The sequence below is a fragment of the Quercus robur genome, chromosome 10, assembly GCF_932294415.1.
Source record: "Quercus robur chromosome 10, dhQueRobu3.1, whole genome shotgun sequence".
Lineage (NCBI taxonomy): Eukaryota > Viridiplantae > Streptophyta > Magnoliopsida > Fagales > Fagaceae > Quercus > Quercus robur.
In genome coordinates, this window is record NC_065543.1 from 42,551,978 (window position 1) to 42,569,955 (window position 17,978).

General features: G+C 35.3%; 1 protein-coding gene and 1 pseudogene across 1 annotated transcript; both read right to left on the bottom strand.

Annotated features, from left to right (window-relative positions):
- Window positions 1-1,605: 1,605 nt before the first annotated feature.
- Window positions 1,606-4,108, bottom strand: LOC126704198 (UDP-glycosyltransferase 83A1-like). Its single transcript, XM_050403221.1, has 3 exons — window positions 3,714-4,108; window positions 2,593-3,296; window positions 1,606-1,943 (listed from the first exon to the last, which is right to left on the bottom strand). The coding sequence occupies exons 1-3, from the start codon at window positions 4,106-4,108 to the stop codon at window positions 1,606-1,608; spliced, it is 1,437 nt and encodes a 478-aa protein (XP_050259178.1).
- Window positions 4,109-6,690: 2,582 nt separating this feature from the next.
- On the bottom strand, window positions 6,691-8,843 carry LOC126702270 (UDP-glycosyltransferase 83A1-like; annotated as a pseudogene).
- Between the last annotated feature and the right edge of the window lie 9,135 nt (window positions 8,844-17,978).

Genomic DNA, 17,978 nt, shown 5'->3' on the forward strand with positions numbered 1-17,978 from the left:
TGAGAGAGAAAAGAAGAGAGTTTTGGACCTTTTGGTTTGACAGAAGGAGGCGAGAGACTGTCCCAGTAAGAAAAAAAGAGAAACAAATATAAAATTGGTGGAAAGTGGGTTAGCAAGCAACAAATATAAAATTAGTAGAAAGTGGGCTTTAGCTATAAAATTGTGGAGATTTGATTTGGATTTGATTTTTTTGGGTTTATGTTCTTCATGTTTAAGATCTATGTGAATGGAAAGAGTGACCAATTCCATTTTGATCTTATTTCTATTGTGTTTTTATGTTATTTCTTGTTTTTTTGGGGGGGGGGGGGGTGGGGGAGGGGAGAGAGAGAGAGACATAAAAAGGAGAGTAGAAATACATATTTACCCCTGTTTTTAACAAAGGTTGGTTATGGAAAATAAACGAAGTTTACCTCAAGTGTGTAAATTGAAACTTTTCAAATCATTGGTAGGTAAAATAATTTTAGGCCAAACCATAGGTGGGTTTACTGCAATTACCCTTTTAATTAATTAGGGTAAATTGCAAATTACACTTCTAAAATTTGGGGGTATTTAGACTTTACATCCTGAAGTTTTAGAATTTGGGTTTTACTACCTGAAGTTTGTGGGTGTTTAGATTTTACAGTCTAACGTTTCAGAATTTGGATTTTACCCCCTAAATTTTAGGGGTGTTTGGATTTTGCTCCCTAAAGTTTGGAAATGTTTGGATTTTACACCATTGTTAGGTTTCTAGCCGCCTTAACACATTATGTTTAACCTAATATTAAGTCAAGTTGATTATTGTTATTCAAGTCTAGGTTAAACAATTATGAGCAAAACAAATATAATGTAGAAAGTAAAGAACACAAAAATCTGATGACTCAGGAAAACCAAACTGGTAAAAAACCTGAGGATGATTTGACCTAGCTATTCTCAAGGTAAAAATAGATCCACTATGAAAGAATTAAAGTTTTACAAAAGGACTTAGACTACTAACATCCTAATGCTACCTCGAGTAGAAAACTTACTACCACAACCATGTGATAGATCTGAGTTCACAGACTACTTCTTTCCTTGAATCTGTACCAAACACAAGTTCTCCTACTTGTGACTTTAAAACTTCACTCAAAGGTTTTGTACTTTGAAGGATCTTTGTGCAATAATTGAATCACCACCAAAACTTGATTTCAAATCTAGACTTTGGGAGAGCTTTCCTTGTGTTTTAAGGAAAACACCTCTCAAATCTCACACGAGAGAAAACACAAAGCTATTCAAAGACCTCTAAAATGTGGCTAGAGTTTTTCCTTTTATACTAGGAGTGAAACACTTAACCCTACACATCATATGGGCTTGGGCTGAGTTTGAAATTTCTGCAGAATTTTTTGATCTGCGTTTAAAATAAACTACACATATTATAATGAGTAACCATCATATAATGAATAAACATCATAATATATAAACCATAAACAATGTATCAAAGTTTGTGAAACAAGAGCAAAGAACATACATCTCAAAATACATCAAAAAAACTACTCCCCCTATCCCATAAACTACTCCCCCTATCTCATCTATCACATTCTCCCTATCTCTATGCACTCCCCATTTTTGTGATGTATTGCCAAAGGGAAATCATGGCTGATCCGAGGGTGGAGCTGGTGGAGAGGCACTACTAGTGGTAGCAAGCTCAGCTTGTAAGGCAGCAACCTTATTGAGCAAGTCCAAGAGCAGTTGTCCATGTGCGGACTGGACTGTAAGTACGGTCTCCAACATAGATCTAGTAGAAATGGTGGTAGATGTGGATGGCTCAAGATCCACAACAGCAGTGGGATCCACATACTCCTCAGTTGGAGGATCACTAGAAGGACGACCTCTAAATGCGTCACCTGTAGAAGAATCGACTCTAGGACGTTTTGAGCTGGCTTTTAACTGAGCTGCTCTTTGCCTAAGAAAGGAGGCACCAACAGGAGCTATTATATGTACATGCTTAGAAGCAAACATTTAGTTTTTGCAAGGCATGATAGATCGAGAGATATTAAGATTCATTTATTCTCGATATATCGATGGGTATCAAGACCAGCAATTCAGCTTTTCTTGAGTAGTTTTTTTGAGTAATCTTGTGTTTTCAATAAAACTACTTGTACCACTTGTTGGTGAACAATATGTTATTCATAAGTACACTAGAAACTAAGACTCAATTGCATATAAAGTGCTTTTTAATCTCAGATATGCCAATACATAAAAATATGACTCTTACAATCATCATTGAAAAAAATAACACTATTTATAATTCATTGGACTTCTTCCTGCAGAATTCTTTGATGTAGTTCTCTCAGGCTTTTTATTAACATCAATTACAGAAATAACTAATGCTTCAAACACAATTTTTATTACATAATAATACAATATATGATATGATACAAGTATGCAATTGAGATTCATAAGTTGGCAAAACAAAGGCTAGTTGCTATTAATGATTCCATTTTCGCAACTTTATTTTTTTAGCAAGCTTGAATGATACTTCGATAGACATAGAAACAATAATACATAAACACTCTAAAAACATCTTAATGCTTTATTTGTTCAATAAAAATTTCAAAATTCTTAAAATTGATCCACCTTCACTAACACTCTTTTTAGCCATTTCCTTCAACTTTAGTGCCTTTGTCTTTATAACATCATCAGAGAGCAATGCTTTTATCTTTGTGTTGATTTCGTGCCTTGTGAAAATCCTATTTTTGTTCGGGTTCAACCCTAAACCAACCTTCCAAACATCACATACGTAACTCTTATTTTGGAATTGGTTTGTAAAGTAAGGCCAACATAGAAATGGGACTCCCTTGCTTATACCCTCCAAGGTTGAATTCCATCCACAATGGCTTATAAAACATGCAGTAGAAGGGTGAGCTAGCACCTCCTCTTGAGGTACCCAATCAACAATCTTTCCATGATCAGCTATTCTCTTTCTAATCCCATCAAGGAATTCTGAGAGTGCTTCATTGGTGATATCAGACTGAATAACCCACAAAAATGGAAGACCTATGAGTTCAAGTTCAAGTGCTAGTTCATCAAATTGTTGTTGGTTGAAGATTGAGGTGCTGCCAAAGGAAACATAAATGACTGAGCCCACATGTTGTTTATCAAACCAACTTAGGCAAGTTGAATTATCAAGCCAAAAGCTTCCAATTTGACAGCCCAATTGACTGCCTGAAAGTAATGGACCAACAGGTATGATCCCAAGAACTAAATTTAAGGCCAATGAGTCTAGTTCATAGAATGAGTTGCAAAGAAGCCAGTTGCATAGTTTGACAGAATGGTTCATCCTGAAAGCATATTGAAAAAAAGTGTTTTGCATCCTTGATTCTCCTAGGAAGCTCCATGGAAACTCTGAGCTTTTCCATGCAAGGATTTCCTTTGACAGCCAAATCAAGTCATTTTTTATTGGAGTTCCTACAGGGTCATCAGATTTTTTTTACTAAAACCAAACAAGTACCATATCATGTATCAATTTTTTTAATTTAAAAGTAACCTTCATGGAACTTTAACTTCTTTCCATTTTTTGTTTTCATCATTTAAAATAAAATTTTGACCATGAAATGAACTTTCTTCATTTCAAGTGAAATGGAGAGACTGGGAGGTGTCAAGAATACTAGTTAGTTTTTACCTTGAGTGTCCATAATTCCATCCTCAATAAGCTTTGGGATCGGGAGTGTAAAGGCTAGGTTGCTGGTCCAGCCGACCAAAATGTAGCACTTTTAATTCCCATCATCTCAGCAACTTCAAATGCCCACACAACCGATATCCTAGGAATGATACAACTAATCCGATCATCATAAGATTCGTTACTTTTCTCAATCAAGTCCTTGAAATGACCTGGCATAACTTCTTGAAAACTATTTATCAGTTTAAGAGCATCAGTTCGATCATCCCCAGGTTCTAGACCATTTGGGAGTGAGACTAGCCTTATCAGGTTATTCACTGGCATTATAGTTGTTAATCTTGCAATTATGAACTCAGTGCTAACAAATGTGACCTTGATCCCATGATCAGCAATCTGGTGAGACAACTTCATAAGTGGCGCAACATGGCCCTGTGTTGGAAATGATACGACTAGCACATGTGATTGGCTGCCCATGACGAATTCTACTCTATATTGCCACAAAAATTATAACATCGCCAAATTCAAAATTCCAAAATCTGCAAAATAACACATCGAAGTCATATTCCAATTAAATCATGAACAATATCCCATGTAAATCTCCAACACATAGCTAGAATATGGATAGCATGAGCAAAAAGCATGATAAATGGTAAATCACACACTCGATCTTAGCTAGAAGGCTGAGAAAGGCATTGGTAATCACACACTACTATTACAAAAGGATAACTGTAAAATTTCCGATTTGATAATAAAACAGGAACATGAAGAGAATGAGCTCAGTGTAAGAATTGAAAGAACAATTTATCAATTTAATAACATGTAGCAAATCAAGACAATAATCTTAATTAATATCCACATATATTTTTGATAATTTGATGGGGGGGGGGGGGGGGGGGGGATTCGAATGGCAAAAAGACAATAATCTTAATACACAATAAGGATATATATATATATATATATATAAGAAAAATTATATATATATAAGAAAAATTGGTTAGTTTAGTTACAAAATTGGTTATAACTTAAAACTACAACTTTAGTCAATAAGATAAATGCACAACTTTGAGCAAGACTAAAACACTTCTAGACACATTGTTTTGATCATGGTTTGCCAACAATACATATTAGAGTTCTAAATACATAAATACCCAAGTCTTTAGAACCTAACATCCAATAATTTCTTTTTTTTAAAAAAATGGGCTAGGACACATATGCAGTCATGTCTCATACATGTCTAGCACAAGCACAGTAGGCAAAAGGCCATGTCGATGCTTTCCAGTTCATAGTTACTAAATAAAAATTCAATAAAATAGATTTTAAAGACTAAAAGAATAAAAACTAGACTAAAGTGTAAACTATACAAGTAAAGTTTGGTGATATTTGTATTTTATACTATAAAGTTTCAGAATTTGAATTTTATCTGTGGGGCCAGAGAACTTACGACCCGGCCCACTTTCCATTAGGACCTAGGGCCTGTGCCGAAAAGAGTGGTTGCCGAGGACAAATAGTGAAAGTCCAAATAGCCTATAGAGGCAGCCGAGGATGACCCTGTCCTCGGCATCCCAAGACTTCAAAAGAAAGAGCGACATGTTGTCAAAGGTAGCCTCCAACGCGCCCTCAGAAGAAAGGGCGAGTAGAGTGGGGTTCACATGGGGGTACGGAGTGGGAGTGGTTCAAGGAGAAGACGTCACCTCCGTATTGAATGCGCCCACAAACATCCTAGTCACATTAATGGTAAAAGACTCTTGAACAGTGTGGCTTCGATTATTGCAACTAACAGAAAGTAGGGGGAGGTGGCTGATGGGACAGGTACTCGAGTAGGAACCTGCCTGATCAACAGATAGAGGGTCAAGGTCAATTGAGAAAGGCTATATAATGGGAAGGCTTATGCGCCAAAAAGGGGGCCGAAACGAAGGACCCAAAATAAGAAAAGGAAGAATAGGTACATTAAGCTTCATAGGCAAGATCCATGGCCAACCTTAACTCATCTCTACGTGACCACCATTAGTACCACGTCTAACCACTGTCCGGTGACCAAGACCTAGCCTTTCAAACCCACGCTCTACAAATTATATTGTTTGGGCCTTTAACGTACGAACCCAATACCATCTTGGGGTCGTTATAAATTGAGTCCCTACATTATCCTCTTGAAGTTCTATTATGTTTGCATTGCATTAGCAATCCATTTGTCCATATTTTCCATTAAGTATCACATAAACTTGTCACTCTTGTTTAGTTTGTCCAATAAAATGATGCTACATCATTTTTAAACTAGATATTTGTATCTAAACTGGTTTGGATTGAAGATCCTCCTTATTTTCTTGCCATGCAATTATCAATTGATGTAGAATCTACTGATTAATGATGATAGTATCAGTTTTCCTTTTAATTTTTTTTTTTTAACAAAAAACTAAGGCTAAATTGAAAACAACACCTCTAAAATTTGGAGGTGTTTGGATTTTACACTATGAAGTTTTAGAATTTAGATTTTACCTCTTATTCCATTTGCATTAGCAACTCGTCCATTCATATTTTCCATTAAGTGCCATATAAGCTTACCACACGTGTTCGGTTTATTCAATAAAATAATGCCATGTCATTTATTAAATTTTTTTTAGGTTATATAAAAAAAAAAAATATTGCAATTAACTCAAACGTGTTTTTTGAGATGCCATTGACTCGTATGTAGTAGAAATGGTTGGAAATGAGACCTCCGTCCCAAACTTGCCTTGTTTCCATCCCTGCAACTCATTGTTTCAGGCTCAACATGCATGCTAAGTTGCTAACTCAGACGTGTTTTTTTGCAAAAAGATAGATATGTTAAATAAAGTTTATGAATTGTGGTTAAGTTAGCATTTTCACTTGTGTACTTTACAAGTAGTAATGTTTGCTAAAACTTTAGTCATAATTGATAAATTGCCACTTTGAAGCACTTAGCCTTTTTGCTAACCAAAAAAGAACAGAAAAAGGGGAAGTAAAATATTCAATAAACAGGTTAATTAAGCTTAAATAGAATTAAGGCTAATTGCAATTCATGATGCCAACTTTGCAAGCCATTATGGCAATTCAAATCTTTAAACACCTCACATCTTCATTTTTTAGCAATAAACTTAAATGAAATTGCATACTTCCGTAGACATAGAAACAATAAAACACAAACACTCTTAAGACATCTTAATACTTTATTTGTTCAATAAAGCTTTCAAAATTCTTAAAAGAAGATCCACCTTCGGTAACTCTCTTTTTAGCCATCTCTTTCAGCTTCAATGCATTTGTTTTTATACCATCATCAAAGAGCAATGTTTTTATCTTTGTGTTGATTTCATGCCTTGTGATAATCCCATTTTCATCTAGGTTCAACCCTAAACCAACCTTCCAAACATCACATATGTAACTCTTATTTTAGAATTGATCTGTAAAGTAAGGCCAGCATAGAAATGGGACTCCCTTGCTTATACCCTTCATGGTTGAATTCCATCCACAATGGCTTAGAACACATGCAATAGAAGGGTGAGCTAGCCCCTGCTCTTGAGGTCCCAATTAACAATCCTTCCATGATCAGCTATTCTCGTTCTAAACCCATCCAGGAATTCAGAAAGTGCTTCATTAATGATATTTGACCGAACAACCCACAAAAATGGTTGGCCTATGAGTTCAAGTCCAAGAGCAAGTTCATCCAATTGTTGTTGGTTGAAGGTTGAGGTGCTGCCAAAGGAAGCATAAATGACTAAACCCACAGGTTGTTTATCAAGCCAACTTAGGTAAGTTGAATCCTCCGGCCAAAAGCTTCCAATATGATTTTCCAATTGATTGCCCGAAAGTAATGGACCAACTGGTATGATCTCAGGAATTAAATTTAAGGCCAACAAGTCAAGTTCATAGAATAAGTTGCAGAGAAGCCATTTGCATAGTTTGACAGAATGGTTCATCTTGAAAACATATTGAAAAAAAATGTTTTGCATCTATGATTCTCCTGGGAAGCTCCATGGAAACTCTGAGCTTTTCCATGCAGGGATTTCCTTTGACAGCCAAATCAAGTCATTTTTTATTGGAGTTCCTACAGGGTCATCATCATATTATTTTTATCAAAACCAAACAAAGTACCATATCTTGTATCAATTGTTTAATTTAAAAATAACCTTCATGTGAACCTTAACTTCTTTTTCATTTTTCTCTTCATCATTTAAAATAAAATATTAACAATGAATGAACTTTCTTCCTTTCAAGTGAAATGGAGAGACTGGGAGGTGTCAAGAATACTAGTTAGTTATTACCTTGAGTACCTATAATTCCATCCTCAATAAGCTTTGGGATATGGAATATAAGGGCCAAGTTTGCTGGTCCAATAGGCCAAAATGCAACACTTTGAATTCCCATCTTCTCAGCAACATCAAATGCCCACGCAACTATTACATCAGCAATGACACAAATGATCCGATCATCAGCAGATTTGTTAATTTTCTCAATCAAGTCCTTGAAATGATCTGGCTTAGTTTCTTGAAAACTATTTATCAGTTTAAGAGTATCAATTTGATCATCCCCGGGTTCTAGACCGTCCGGGAGTGAAACTAGCCTTATCGAGCTATTCGCTGGCATTGTAGTTGTTAATCTTGCATTTATGAACTCAATGGTAACAAATGTGACCTTGATCCCATGATCAACAATCTGGTGTGACAACTTCATAAGTGAGGCAACATGGCCCTGTGCTGGAAATGGTATGACTAGCACATGTGGTTGGCTACCCATGACAAATTCAAAATTCCAAAATCTATAAAATAACATATGGAAGTCATATTCCAATTAAATCATAAACAATCTCTCTAGTAAGTCTCCAACACATAGGTAGAATAAGAATAGCATCACCCTTTAAGACTGCAACAATAAGTCAAATTTATTTATTTATTTATTTAAATGTGAGAAGAGATACAATAAGTCACAAGAAGTTGAATATTTGATAGGCTTAAGATGGTCTCATAGAACTGTGTAAGAGCTAGTTTGAAGGTTAAAAACCATTAAATAAAACAACATATTATGAGCAAAAAGCAATATAAATGGTAAACCACAAACTTGATCTTAGCTAGAAGGCCAAGAAAGGGATTGGTAATTCATACACTACTGTTATAACAAGATAACTGTAAAATTTCTGTTTTGATAATAAAACAGGAACATGAAGAGAATGACCTTAGGGGAAGAATTGAAAGAATAGTTTATCAATGTAATAACATGTAGCAAATCAAGACAATAATATTAATTAATATCCACATATATTTTTGATAATTTGATAGGTGGGGGAGGGGGATTCGAATGGCAAAAAAACAATAATCTTAATACACAATAAGGATATATATATATATATATATATAAGAAAAATTGGTTAGTTTAGTTACAAAATTGGTTATAACTTAAAACTACAACTTTAGTCAATAAGATAAACATTATCACATATTTTGAAAATCTAACCGTTGAATTGCTTGTTTTTTACGTTCTTAATATATATGTCAAATTTTGTATCAATTGGATATTATTTATTATATGATTTACTTCTAAACACATTGTTTTGATCATGGTTTGCCAACAATATACATTAGAGTTCTAAATACATAAATACCTAAGTTTTTGGAACCTAACAAACTCCCCCTTTGGCAATCCATGACAAAACACAATTAGAAGCTCAAAGTTTACAAAATAAAATCCCTTTACACAAATAATGCTCATAAAACAAACTCAATCCTAACTACTATCCATCAGTTGCAAGTGTAGACAGCAACTCAATTGAATTAATCTGTATATTTCCTGAAACACTAAACAAAACGCATAACTGCATGTGTGGAAAAAATACAAGTAAACAAAATAAATTCTTGATTTCAAACAACACACAATAAAGACATATACCAATGAAAGACTCATAAATAAAAATCAATAAACGGTTGAAAACAAGAAACATATAAAGTAATAAAAATAACACTCCCCCTAACATGAATATCCCATCAAAAATATGACAAGAGCTAAAACGATAAAATACAATGTGAAGCACCTAGATACAATCTAAACTCCACAAGCTCCAACCAACAAAAATACTCTCCCCCTGAAAACAAAAACTCTACACAATGTACTCCCCCTTTTTGTGACGGAATGGCAAAGGGCAAATAAAATCCATCATCAAAAGGGAGGTGGTGGTGAAGAACATCTAAACTGCGCCAACTCCGCACGCAAAGCACAGATCTCATCGAGCACGTCCACCAAAATCTGTCCATGAGCCGCCTGCACGGTCAAGACATGATCCAACGTACGTCGAATGTCTAAATCATCCGAATTAGTCAGTGGAGGAACATCAGCATCGACAGCATTAGCACCTGTAAAAGAGGGAGAAAGAGGAACAGCACCAGATGACACACCTCTAGGACAGGAGCAACTCTCAAGTGAGTAGCCCTCTGTCTAAGAAAGGTGGCACCTATGGGAGCAACAACATGAACAGGTTCACTAGAAGGGAAACCATTTAGACCCAGAAACAGCAGAATCCAATGAATGAAAATAGGATGGATAAATGCATGTCCTACGGTAGAACTCCTATGAACCTCGTTCAAAGAACGAAGGAACAGATGTGAGAAACTGATAGACGCACCAGAAACGAACGCATATAAAAATATACATCGCTCTAGAGGGATGGTGTGGAGATGAGAAATAGGCCACAACGAATGACATGTTATCCTAAAGAAAAGATAGACAGTCTCGGTAAGCTCAGCGAACGTGATCCGAGGATCAGGACCCCACTAGATAGACGACCTAGTGATGTATGACATGACAATATCTAAGGGAGGAGACTCATCATAGGGATAGTTAGGCTCCCGAACAATCGGAACCCCAAGAGCCTCAGCCACTACCCGAGGGGTAATGATGAACTCAACATCTCGTATTCAACTCCTGATAAGGGTGTTGAAATCATAGACGTGGTAAGAGAGATTTGAGAAGAACTCTCTAATCAGGGCGGTCGAGGGTGGATGATCTATCTCTAAGAGAGACAACCAACCTCTAAACTCAAAGTTAGCCCTAATAGCTAGATCAATCTCATCTAAAATCACAGCATGCTCAGCCCAAATCTTACGCTTACAGTTCAAGGTCTCAAAGACCTCTCTGCTTTTATTATTCCTAAACACCTCACTCCTAGAGAGAGACTCAGAGGAAGTGGAAGGGATCCTATAGGCTCTAGTTTTCTTAGGCATGGTGCTAGGATAAGGACCAAAACACAAAGCAAAGGAACAAAACAAAAAACAAAAAAAGACCAAAGGTAGACAGCAAGTTAGCACAAATATATATATATATATATATAGAACAAAAAATCTATATGATGGATGAACAAATTCAATGACATGATGCATGTCTTAATGTAGTGCAATTAAGTTCAAATTGGTTCAAATTCACAAAATTGGCTTAGGCATAGAGTTTCTAACACAAAAAACCCAAAATTTTGAAAAAACACTTGATCAATTTGTAAGATATTGACTAATTGATCATCATACAAGATAGATTTCAGAAAATAATGACCAATTACATCAAATCAACAAGCTAATTTCATCAATTTAGCCAAATTTGAACAAAATCCCCAATTCGGGTTAATTACAAGCCCTAGAATTTTCAATTCCTTAAAAACACAAAATTGATCAAATTAAACCACAAGGATCATGATTATAACATCCTAGAACAAAAACCCAATGATCAATTTCACAAAATATGGTTTGAATCATCAAAAACCCCAAAATATTGCTAAGTCCAAAAATAACCCTTCAATGCATGACAAAATGCATGTAAAACAAAAAATAAATGAAAAAGAGAGGGTACAAAGGACATATCGGCTTAGGGAGAGAAAAACCTTGCAAAAAGATTGGCCGAAAACGACAAAAAATCACAGTGGAGCCTTGCCAAGTTGGAGAGAGAGAGAAAAGTTTGAAAAAGTTTTGAAAAGGTAGTTTGAACAAGTCAAATCTAAGTTTTTTAAAAAACTTGATTCACGAGTTTCGATTGATTGAAACAGACAGAGACTTGTTAAAATAATTTTAAAAAATTTCGATTGATCGAAAAATAGAATGAATCAATTGAAACTGGCAGAAGCTCACTAAATTTGAGGAAAAACACAGTTTTAGAAAAAAAAAAAAAAAAAAACATTTAGGAACAACTCAAAGCATTAAAATTGAGGAACAAAATGCATGAGTATGTGATGATATGTTTTTCAAAAACAAGAATTTAAGCCCAAAATTCCCAAAATTTAAAATTTCTTGCATTCTCCATAAATTTTTCAAGCATCAAATCAATTTTGCACAAAATTCATAGTATTTGCAAAACATGATTGGTCAGACCATATACACACACAATAACATGTGCAATATTTAGCAAGGAGTAACTTGTGTAGTGTGCGCAACTAGCAAAAGCTTAAGATACATGTGAGGTAATATGTGAATAGCTATCAATCACAAAGTCTATAAAATTCATCACATAGAATTTAAAAGAGACTATCACCTAAAGAGTTACATCATATAACTCCCACATCTCTTAGATCATAAGCTTGCAATCACGTAAGTTTCTTGAATTTATGCCTCATAATATACACACCAATTTTAATTCATTCAGAAACTTATTAAAAAGTCAGGATAATGTACACACCATTTTTAATTATGTGATTTGACATCAAGCTTAATAGTACACACCAATTTTAAGTATTAAGCAATTAAACCGAGATTTCACCTTATGTTATTTTTGTGCATGTGCTACACTTTCTCGAGCACAAAATCTTACGATATGCACTAAGATGTTCATGATTGACTAGTGAACAATGGTGAGATAGTTATTTATGCCTTTCTCTAAAAGTTCAAGTCCGACAGTCAAAAACATGTGACTTCAAAATCAAGACAAAGTGATCAAAAATCATATACATCTTTCCCACACAACATGCACTACAAAGTTTCAACTAGTAAAGTGCAATAAGTAAGCTCATCTAAGCTAAACAAGATACAAAAGACATGTTATATGAACATAAATTGACCAACCTTGTTCTCAAATACCAAGAAAATTGTACAAAACACAATTTGTTTCTTTTTTCTTCCCTTTTTCCCTTTTTTTATTATTATTTAAAAAAACACATAGAATAAAATACATGAATGTTATGCAATGCAATTCCTATATATATATATATATATATATATAAACAAAACCAAAAAACAATGGTCACAAAGGGTAGAGTAATGAAGCACAAAGACCATGTCAAGAAGACTCAATTAGTTCGAGTCTTTTGCATCTAAAACCTTTTAGATGCACCATGAGCATTAGAGTTCTTATTCACATGGGAATGATTACCAACTCCAGGATTGGAATAAAGGTTTAAAACCTTTACCAATTCACCAATGAGTATCATAGGATCTTGCACTTGAGACACAGGTACTTTTGGTTTGTTTACTCTCTTTGCAGCTTGCAGTTTGTAACAGTTTGGACGTATATGTCCAGACTTTCCACAAAAATGACAAACCCATGCAGGTTTATCATGTGTCTTGTCCTTAGATAGGGTAGACTTCTTAGGCTTAGACTTTTTCAGATCAACCCTAATCTTCCTAAATGATGAAACTTCTATGGGTTTGACAACCTCACTCACAGGGGGTTTGACAGTTTCACTCACAATCTCACTCACAGAAGTTTCAGAAAAAGATGAAGGGACAAAGTTTGTGGAATAAGGAGCAGACACAGAGATGCTTTCAACATAACCTAATCCAAATTTGTCAGAAGGAGACTTTTGAACACTCAATATTTGATCAAGTTTAGAACTAGCAGATCTAGCAACAGATAAATCAAGTTCCAAAGATTTAACTTTATCATATTCTCAGTTTTCACATTGTTCAAAAGTTCATTAGCATCAAACAGTTTTATAAGCAAATTCTTCTTATCAAGCTCAAGAGATTCAATTTTCTTCAGGCCAAGTTCAACATTCATAGCATCCTTTGTAACAATTTTGCAAAGTTTATTATAGGCCTCTTGAAGATCTGCATCCTCAGAGAGTTCCCCATCAGAAGGGTTCTTTTCAACAGATAAGCTCTCATTGACTACAACAGTAGTAGTGAAAGCAATGAAGTTTCCTTCCTCGTCACAATCAAACTCATTATCAGAAACTTTATGATCACTAAGGGTTACAGCCATCGCCTTACCCTTAGACTTCAAATAGGTAGGACATTCAAATTTCATGTGACCATACCCTTGACATCCAAAACACTAAGGACCCATAGAATGATTAGAAGATTGACCTACTTTTTCTCTAGGTTTATGATTATTGTTAACCTTAGTGGGATCATTCTTCCTAAAGTTTCTAGGTTCAGTAGTGTTCGTGCCTCTTTCCTTTCTGTTACTATTCCTGAGAAAGTTTTAAAGTTCTTGACAAGGTAAGCAATTTCTGTAGTAGAGAGCTCATCATCAAATCCACTACCTTCAACATCATCAACTGATTTAAGAGCCATTGATTTGGATTTGGTAGTTTTGGATAGGTCCAACTCATAAGATTGAAGAGATCCTACAAGTTCATCAACAGGGATGGAGTCCACATCCTTACTTTTAGTAATGGTAATCACCTTGGGTCTAAAGTTTTCAGTTAAAGATCTAAGAATCTTCGTAACAATTTTAGGTTGATCATAGATTTCACCTAAGTTAAAAGCAGAATTAACTATATCATTCAATTTAGCATAGAATTCATCAAAAGATTCATCATCAGACATCCTAATACTTTCAAATTTAGAAGTCAATTGCTGTAATTTATTGATTTTGACAGCCTTTATGCCTTCATGCACAGTTTGGAGGATATTCCAAGCAGTATGACCAACCTTAACATTAGGGATTCTCTTAAATTCCTTTATAGAAACAGTGTTAAAGATAACATTCATAGCCTTACTATTGAACGTAACTGCTTCTTTTTGAGAAGTTTCCCACTCACTAACAGAAGTAGTGGGCTTCTCCTATTCGTATTCAATGGAGTTCCAGACTCTCTCATCAATCGATTTTAGAAATGTTTTCATCCTTACTTTCCAATAAGCATAATTATTCTCATCAAAGTGAGAAGGAATAACTAGAGAGTGTCCGTGTTCCACGACAACAGAGGTCAAGGATTAGGTCAATGATCAAAAGATCAACAACAAGAGAGCAACCTACTCTGATACCACTTGATGGTTTTTAGACCCCTTAAAAAACAATTGGATTAACCTAGTTAATTAGCCAAGTTGTTGCTTAGTCCAAATTCTAAATCTAGGTTATCACAATCAAATAATCATATCATGCAAAGCAGTGAAAAGATAAATAACACAAAGATATGATCACCTTGGAAACCAAATCGATAAAAACCTAGGAAGGATTTGACCTAGCTATCCTCAAGGTAAACTTGAATCCACTATCTTAAAAGAATCAAAGTTCATACAATAAGACTAATAAGCCCCCATACTCGACTTCTTATTACTACCCACCAATAGAACTTACTGACACGACCACGTGCAAGCTCCGAATTCACGGACTCTTTCTTTCTTGGATTCACCACCAGATACAAGCACACCCGCTTATGTTTTCTTTAAGCTTCAATGGCAGTAACTGAGTTGATCATCAAGGTGTAGATAACATCTCCTCCTTGAAAACCCTAAGTTTGTGTAAAGGAAAGCTCCTTTAGATCTCACAAGAGATTTACACAAACAGCAATATGAGCAACACTAAAACGTGGCTAGAGTTTCCTTTTATACTTAGGACAAATTAAAAAACCCTAAACGCTTTAAACAACTAGGGTTGAGTTGGAAATCTACAGAAAAACGCATTCTGCTCGAGATTCGATCGATGGAGCCTAAGCTTCGATTAATCGAGCCAGGTCGAAATGCACAGTAACTTCTGCATTGGCTCGATTCCAACTTTACATAAAATATACAACTTCGAGCAAGATTAAGACACTTCTAAACACATTGTTTTGATCATGGTTTGCTAACAATACACATTAGAGTTCTAAATACATAAATACCTAAGTCTTTAGAACCTAACAGTTTCAATTTTTGTATTCTGGGATTGTGGAGATGATATTGCCTGTGGTGGTATGGGTTTGGATGAAATTTGAATTTGAATTTGGTTTCATTAAAATAAATAAAGAAACAAATCTTCAGAGTAAAGCATAAGAATAAGTCAAAACAATTTTACCTTTTTTATCTTTCAGGTTTTTGTCTTTTTAAAATTGGTAGATTTTTATCTTTCAGAATTTTTTACATGCTCTTTTGATATTTTCATATTTGGATATGTTGTCTTTAAGTTGGATTGTTTGGTTTGCAATTATTGCTAAAATTGATTAGGCGAAAAGATGCTCATAGTGCGGCTCTCAACTTATTTTTTAAGGTATTGGAGGATTATATTGAGTAAATTTGAAAGATATATTCGGAATTTGTTTACAAAGTTTAGTGAATGATAACTTTAATGGCTATTCATAATAATTCCTAAAAATTTTAAGGGTTCCAAGATTTTCTTTTCATTTCTTTTGTGGTTATTCTTGATTTTTTTTCTTTTCTTTTTGGTTGTGAAGTTTGGAACTTTAACTTGTTCACACTGTTTGAAAGTATTTTTATTGTTGTTCAAAGCAAAAATTTGCCAACTAAATGCATATTCTCAATTGATTGTTTTTTCGGTTGAATACTGGGATTTCTTTATTGTACTTGTGATATGATTGTGTATGAGATGTGTGTGTTGTTCTTTAAGATGGCTACGGAGTTGAACATGGGATGCCAATTGTGAGGATCTGTTGTGTGACTTCGTATTTTCTCACTATGTGCTTGGGAATTTGCGTCCTTATTTTGCCAATGCGCAAGTGTGGAAGCAGATCACAGGCACTCTTAATGCCCGCATGGGGAAGGCCTTTACCATGAGGCAGGTGATTACGAAGTAGAAGCATATTCGACAAAGGTATCACAGAGTGATGGGGGTCCCTAAGTATGCTCATCGGGCCTACATTTCCCTCGTGGCCTCTCCTGACTGATTGTCTAATGACTCGCCTCAGTAAGAGATGGATGTGTAGTCGAAGAAATTTAGTGCATGTCCCTTTTGATATACAACTGACATATTATGTTCCCATTATGTTCAGTAGCATACTTTCTTATGGATTACCATGTACTTAACCATGCACTAACCTAGTTGTATTTGTGACCACTTATTCAGTTTACTAACTCATTACTTCGATCTTCCATCTTCGTATATTTGATCACATTGTATATGTGGTAAACCTCGATGAAGGATTTATATATTACCACTATTTCTTACATTTTGTGCATGCTTTTTCTTATCTATGTTGATTTAACTGTGAAATATTTTTCATTTTTTGGACCCCTAAAACTTACATGGCACATGAATCCTATAGTCCTATTAATCAATTCTTAAAATTATTATCTGTTATGAGCTTACCACGTGAGATATTTCAAATAGATGGCACATGAATCACAAGAGGCGGATGAGAAAATGTGGCCTAACATATTTTTATTGAGATCATGTTGAAAGAACAACTTAAAGGTAACATGCCAAATGATGTGTTCAAGGGTCCTACATGGGCATCAATTACAGCTGAACTTAACCATTGGACTGGGAAAGGCCTTCTCTCTAAGCAAGTTGTTTAGAAGCACAATAGGCGCTAACTGAAACAACACAAGTGGAGCCAGTTGCTAAGACACACAGGGTTGGGGTAGGACAAGCAGACCCAAACAGTGACTTGTCTTGATGAAGTGTGGTAGAATGTGATTGCGGTATGTTTACTATTGTTTATTATTTATATAACTTATTGTAATTATTTATTTATGCAATTTTCCTCCAAGTTGGTAATATATGAACTGGTGCGCTTTTTTTTATTTTTTTATTTAGGTATATCAATTATTGCCCTTATTTATTTATGCAAGTTTCCTCCAAGTTGGTGATATATGAACGGCTGTGTTTAGTGTGCTAATGTTTCTAAGGACATTGTAGGGCAATCATGGTGCAGCTAACTTAAGGAAACAGGGATGCCCAGACTACCCATCATTGCAGCAGTTGTTTGCCCCTAGTACTGCGATTGGGAACCGGCAGATCTCCTCAAACACTCCTCCCCTGAATAGTGACGAGGAGCGTGCCCTAGAGGAAGAGCTTGTCAATGCCAATGCCAATGCCGATGCAAGTGCACCCACCCATCTAGATGACAAGTGTTACACCCCTAACTTTGAGAGTTTCCTGTAAATTGTGGAGGATGCTGAGGTTGAGGAGGTAACCCAATAGGTGGGAAAACGTCCTATGCAAGACGTAAATGGCAAGGGTAAGAAGGTCTCGAAGAAAGGGGATAGGG